Below are 7,124 nucleotides of genomic sequence, written 5' to 3' on the forward strand. Positions count from 1 at the left end.
CATATTTGACTCTTTTTCATACACAGGGGTTCTTCATCGGCACATCTCAACGGGGCGTGAGGGTAAAAAACAGCACAGCCGTCGTGATCGTGATAAGGTTCTAGTCGTAAAACTTTTCCCCCTAGAAAAATTACGTGAAAGCGTGGGATATGTATATGTTGACAAAGACAGATACTGACGAATGGATAGACCAGTGGACGGACAGACGGAAACGCATACACGCACGCACACGCACGCAGCACGTACGTACGTACGTCCGTACGTACGTAGATACATACATACATACATACATACATACATACATACATACATACATACATACATACATACATACACACACACACACACACACACATTTTGTCATCAATCGTCATAGATTTCAACGAATGAGAAATGGAAACTCTGACGACTATGAGTTGATAGGTAAAACCAATAATTTGTACATGTATTGAATTAACCAACGGTACATAAAAATAATGGCATTATAAACAAACACAGTAACAATTGAATAGCAATGTAACAATGATTTTACTGGCCTGATTAGTTTACATGGAGAATGCTAGTCAAACACTTTGAGATTATTTTCTTAGACGATCCAGTTTTCATTTGACAATGTTTGCTTTTTATAATTGATATGAAATATGACTATGTAGTTGAAGAGATGTGTTAATTGATTTCTTATTATACACGGGGTTAGCACGGTGTAAATATAGACATATTTATCTTGTGACTTACCAGTAAATGCCCGTGTACGTTTCTTTTCCTTTATTGCACGGTTTTCTGAAAAGGAAAGAGGATATCAAATAATGGCATATAGAAATACGATAATGGCAATCGGGGTTTCGGCTTACTAAGATAGATACAAACTACAACTTATCTTAAGCTTGCGACACGTTTTTGTTAATTGAAATTTATTTCACCAGAACTTATACAGATTATACAGATATTGAATAAATATATAGAAATGAAAGAGAGAAAAAAAATACAACGTCTAGGGACAAAATAAAACCTTGGTGAGGACCAAGGATAGTAGTTCTTTGATGCAAGCTATTGAATGGACTTTAGTTTAATTAAATTGACAGTAGGGTGGTGTTTCTAATCACTCCTGTGATCCTGCAGTGTACATTTAGGGACTTCCCGTGTTTATAACTGATTATGTCCGCACAACAGAAGCACCGCGATCACCTACTCGCTTGTTATCACATCGAACAACGATATAATTTAAGTTTGTGTCTATCTTAGTTATCCTAAACTTTGATTGTTGCTGACTTTAATAAAAAGAAAAATCCAACAACAATAAACATACCATAATAAATGTATTAATGCTATAAAACTATTATCAAGCTTTAGATTCTAATAGTCTTACTAAAAGTGTTCACAACAACCAATCGTTAACTGGATATTACTTGAGAATGAAATCGCCAATAAAGACTTAATCAAGCCCAAAACTTAACGTCGAACTAGGTGCGCCACGAGAACCAACTTACAAAATCAAAATTCAAAACATATTTCCCTAAATTTACTATATGAAAGCCTTATCCAAAGCTTTATAATGAAAGAACTTTGAGGGTTCAGTGTTTTGTTTTCAAGGACATTGACAACCCATGTTTTAACACATTTAGCATAGTAATAGGTGACTGTATTCGATATCGTGTGATTTCCATTAGACTGTCGACAGTCGCTCGCGCCTTTTTTCCCCCTACGTTTTATCTAAACTCCGATCCGGCGCAACACTAGTCTAATCGCAAACTGATATCGAGGGCCGAAGGCCCGAGTGATCGAAGGCCGAAGGCCCGAGCCTTCGCAAATTCGGCCCTCGAAATCAGTTTGCGATTATACTAGTGTTGCGCCGGACCGGAGTTTAGATAACACGTAGAAAAAAAAGGCGCGAGCGACTGTCGACAGTCTAGATTTCCATGTAAAACGTTTGTACGGTGACTCCTGAATCTTTCTTGCTTTCAAATGAGAATTGAAAGGCTTTAAGTTAAATTCAACGAAGTAATATCCTACAACATTCTGCAAAGAAACAAATTCACCTATAATCACGTGACGGTCACATGATCGTTTCACCTGTGAGAAAAGATAATATATCCTACTACAGCTTACAAAGAAACAAATCGACCTGCCACCACGTGATGGTCACGTGATCGTTTCATCTGTGTATACATATGAAAAGATAGTATAACCTACCACATCCTACTTCGTCACTCTTGTCCCAACAGTTTGGAAACCCGTCGCACACACAATAAGCAGGAAGGCAGTTCAGACCGTCAGCACATATATGGTCAAAGAGGGCGCCGTATCGTTCAACGCATAACTTTGAATATGCAGCTGTAACATAAGTCCATTTAAATTTTATGAAATTATTAATTTTAGATGTTTCTTTATAGATCAAAGTTCACGAATATAATAGTTATATATCTTTAATTTTTAAGAATGGTAAAACAATTGATCAAAGTGATATTTGAAGTGAACGCATACTTAATGATCGTGTTGAAAACAGCCATACATGGTACATGGGCTAACCCAGACATTGACTTCTTTTTGAATTAGTATATGCGTACGTATGTACGCTTTCCGGATTTTATTAGTTACTGTGATCTTTGGGGTTTCGATTTGTTGTGAATATGTGTACAATTGTAATGTGTTATTGTTACATCTGCTTCAACTCAATTGCGAATCCTATAAATACTTTCTTGAACAGTGAAAATAAATAAGTATGGTAAACAAACATAAAGTACACGCAAACCCCACACTGGACAACCTACGAGCCATAAAACAAAACTAGCAAGTCACAGGTCGCACTTTCGTAAGTCACATGTCGCTGCCCTCATCAGTCTTCAATAGACTATCAAACACAAGATAACTTGCTATTTATTGACCACCTAGCACACAGTAAATTCTAACAGTTGACCACTTAGCGCAAGATTAATTACATCTTTGACTAACGATGAAAATTTAGTGAAATTCCTGTAGACAGTAGAGTTCAAAACAGAATTATCTCATGCACGTATTAGAAACGTAAAACTGTTATAAATGTGATTCCTCTAACAGCTAACAATCATTTATCATACAAGTTAGATAACATTTACCCTTTTTAGTTGTTCCGTGATGTACTTCGACCTGGGTGGAACGTGCAAGTTGGCCATCTATCAAATTATCCTGACAATGGAATAAGACATGGCATAATGTTGCCTAACGATAGCAACAATTCAATGTAAGATAAAAAATGAAGTTGTTTCAGTTTAAGGGTAGGGTGGGGTGGGGGTGGGGTACAACATTTTAGTTTTCATCCAAAAACGATTTCATTTTTAAGGGGAATCTGTTTTGTACCCCTAAATCTACCAAAAGTCGTCAAATTGAGAAATTGAAGAATGTCCGCTATGGTAAATGCATGGCATTAAAATACATGTTGTGAACGATGGCTGTATATTCGCAGTACTACATACTATTACAGACAGACAGACAGACAGAGAGACAGACAGACAGACAGACAGACAGACAGACAGACAGACAGACAGACAGACAGACAGACGGACGGACGGACGGACGGACGGACGGACGGACAGATTTGATGTACATTATTAAAAATCAAAATATTTTGCAGGTTCCCTTTGACACGTGATCTATATAAAAGTTATCGAATGAGAGAGTGAGAGAGTCGACTGACTGACTGACAGACAGACAGACAGACAGACAGACAGACAGACAGACAGACAGACAGACAGACAGACAGACAGACAGACAGACTGACTGACTGACTGACTGACTGACTGACTAACTGACTGGTAGACAAAACAATACAGGGATTTACTGAGAATAATTTCCTATAAACCAAGTCATATGCTTTGCTTCTACATAGTTTTATAGGACGAATATCGGAACTAATTTATTTACATGGTTCTGCACTTTATCTAAGTGTAGGAAAACACAGTCCTTTATGTCAAGTGTGACGTAAACACAGCTGTCTACGAACCACACTGTCTCCAATTTATTTATAAAACAATTATTGTATAAATTATAAACTAATAACTTGTGTTGATATCCTAGCACCTTGGACATCGAAATCCGATAAAAGAAATTCCAAAATATTGTTGCTATAGCAACGTCTCGGATTATTTACTGTCTACCTTCGGCACAAACTGAATACAGCCAAAATAACTTGAATTTATGAAATATTTTAGGGGTTCAATTTCACTTTAATTGTCGTCAAAACTATGTCAAAAAAGGAAAGAAAAAAAATGATCATACTGAAGAGTTCACGTCAATAAAATGTATCTATCGACACGTACGTCTTTATTGAATTCATTGATTATATTCAGACCAGCAGGTCATGAACAGCTAGTGACATTTGCCGCGTTTTGAATATTTGTCGACAGATTTTATCTGGTTCAGTTGACTTTTCTGAATTTCAAAGGAGTTTTGGATGACAGTCCCAGATGTTACAGTGCGATCTGAAAAATACTTCAACATTCCATTCTTTCTTATGATCAGCATTTAATATCTAGTATCCCTGAACCTGTTTACTAAACTCTAGCTTCAATACACTTTTGTTAAATCTTTAAGTACAACGTTTATGGTGCTAATCAGGTACAGTTTCGTGACCTTGAAATCGTTAAAAAAAAGAGACTGAGCAGATATTTGAGTACAACGAGTACAACATGCAAGAAATAAAGCACGCCTTACGCTTTATTTTAAAACGTCCAGTTCGTTCGTCATCTTGGTTGTTTTTATCCTCTGCTGGCGACTAGTAGACAACATACAGCGAAGATTTAATACAAAAATATACAGATTTTCAAAATAGATTTATTTAAGGTTAAAGTTGTGTGTAAACTTTCTTTGTCAAATCACGTACATGGACAGACAGACAGACATACACTGTCAGACACAGACAGAAAGACAGTCTGCGACAAAACCGATACTTCTGTACTGGCAAACTGCCAGACAAGTTCTTAGTGCGCGTGTTGGTGAAACGACATGGTGTTAAATTTACAGCGGCATGGTCAAAGTTGTAATGGTCTACGTGTTGTAGAAACAGAAATTAAACACTCTGATAGAAACTCGAATTTGTATGTTGACATTCTTGGACGGTGGAATTCAAACAAAGAAAATAATGGAGACTAACTTGTTCAAGATGCAACCTTGAAAAGTAGCATGAACATTATTGACGGGTTGGTGTAATGTCCAAATATCACTGGATAATTGGAAATTTGTGAGATTAAAAGAAATAAAGACGAATTAAAATAAGACCAAAATATCGACATAAATCCGATAAATGATAAATTTGTGTAAGTGGCATCAGCGCGAAAACTCGTCAAGTTGTGAATTAAGACTTTTAACGTTTGTACGAATGGATCTTAGGGAGCCTTCAGTATTTACGAGGGGGAGGAATGGGGGGGGGGTCACAATTTACAAACCTGTTCTTGGGGAGGGTCATATTTTGCATTACAATGTTTGGGGAGGGTCACATTTTACAATCCGTAGTTTTGTGACCAAATTGAAAATTCAATTATTGTCAATTTATATTTTAAGTTGAGTATATTTTAAGTATAATTGAAATGTATTTGACATTCCAAAGTATACGTCAAGTATAGAATAAGTATACTTTAAGCACAATTTTTACCGTTTCATTTTGGTAATGGTTGTTTTGTGTGTTTTCAGATGTAAAAGTGAAATGAGCACTCAACATTTATTTTTACGAGTACTTTACATGCCAAAATGCAAAAAATGAAACTACATATATTGTTGAAAAATTGTTTAATAAAACGACGTACCACCTCACCTTATCATTCACACTGTCCGTGAATGTTGGTTAAAATATGATGGTGATGGTAGCAGTGATGATGATGATGATGATGATGATGATGATGATGATGATGATGGTGATGATGATGATGATGATGATGATGATGATGATGATGATGATGATGATTTAGTTTTGAATGTCATAGAGAACAAGGACAGTGATACATATACTGACTCAAGTAGTGACAGTGAGTCAGATTAGAGTGACACTGATTATAGATAATGGCAATACTGAAGGTGAACGTGATGACAAGGATATCAGTGAATTTTTACAAGTGACCAGATCAGACAGAGTATGCACAACATGGAAAGCACGTTTTAGATACTAACTAGATTGTATATGATTATAAGAGAAATGTAACTAGCCAGTCTTTTACTGTTTGTCCCTTTATATGTACAAATATTGCTTTCTAATACAGAGTCAAAACCATTTAATTTGTGTGTATACATATAATGGGAATATTGATTAACTTTGAGTATAATTATGCAATTGTCATGGGGAGGGTCATGTTTAACAAAAAGGGACAACGGGGAGGGTCACTTTTGGAAATGGAGAATGGGGAAGGGTAATGTTTTATTTAACAAGCCATGTGTGATTTCCTCCGGCCCTCCCCCTGTAATAAATACTGAAGGCTCCCTTACAGTCGACAGATATCTTTGGTAACTTTTGCACAACTTTGATTATAATTATTCAAGACAGAGAAATACATATTACGGCAAATATCCACCGTCCATAACTAAGAATTACATAAAATATTTCTAGGTTGGTTGAAATACGTGTAGGTGTGTTGTGTGTGTGTGAATTAGTTGTACAATATGACAAAATACAATGTAAAGAATACTCTGTAGCTGTACTACTAGTAGAGCTATCTTGAATTATCATGATACAAACCCATTCAGACATGTCTAGTGTTCCAGTACATCGAATGTAACAACACAATTCAATGCCATACACTTAAAGTATGATTAGATAGGTAATACCATACGATACCATATATTTTAAACCGAGTAAATCCATGCATAACATCTGATTTTTTTCATCAGCGCTTCCAAATCTTTTAATCACCCCCCCCCCCCAAAAAAAAAAAAAAAAAAAAAAAAAAAAAAAAAAAAACAATCTCTACCCTCCACGGCCTACGGTCACATTTTACGGTTTGCTTTAGATGAGTTAAAATTTAAAAAACCGAAAATTCAAAAAGAAATATTACATTTTCTTACCATTTCAACAGCATTTTCCATTGAGCCTCCGGATGCATTGCCGAGGACAATAATGAATACTGCAATTGCTGAAGAAACGTACGCCATGGCTACTGGTGATC

General features: G+C 36.0%; 1 protein-coding gene across 1 annotated transcript in view; it reads right to left on the minus strand.

Moving 5' to 3' along the window:
* LOC144440485 (uncharacterized) overlaps positions 1–7,124 on the minus strand; it is a 9,779-nt gene extending 2,655 nt beyond the window's left edge. The window contains exons 1-5 of the mRNA XM_078129867.1: positions 7,024–7,124; positions 3,093–3,162; positions 2,191–2,331; positions 736–780; positions 1–121 (exon numbers count right to left, since the gene is read on the minus strand). The exon at positions 1–121 is cut by the window's left edge and continues 47 nt beyond it. Of these exons, the coding sequence (XP_077985993.1) occupies positions 1–121; positions 736–780; positions 2,191–2,331; positions 3,093–3,162; positions 7,024–7,110 (464 nt within the window). The 5' untranslated portion in view covers positions 7,111–7,124. The remainder of the gene's footprint in view (positions 122–735; positions 781–2,190; positions 2,332–3,092; positions 3,163–7,023) is intronic.

Source organism: Glandiceps talaboti, chromosome 9 (genome assembly GCF_964340395.1).
Source record: "Glandiceps talaboti chromosome 9, keGlaTala1.1, whole genome shotgun sequence".
NCBI classification, from domain to species: Eukaryota; Metazoa; Hemichordata; class Enteropneusta; family Spengelidae; genus Glandiceps; species Glandiceps talaboti.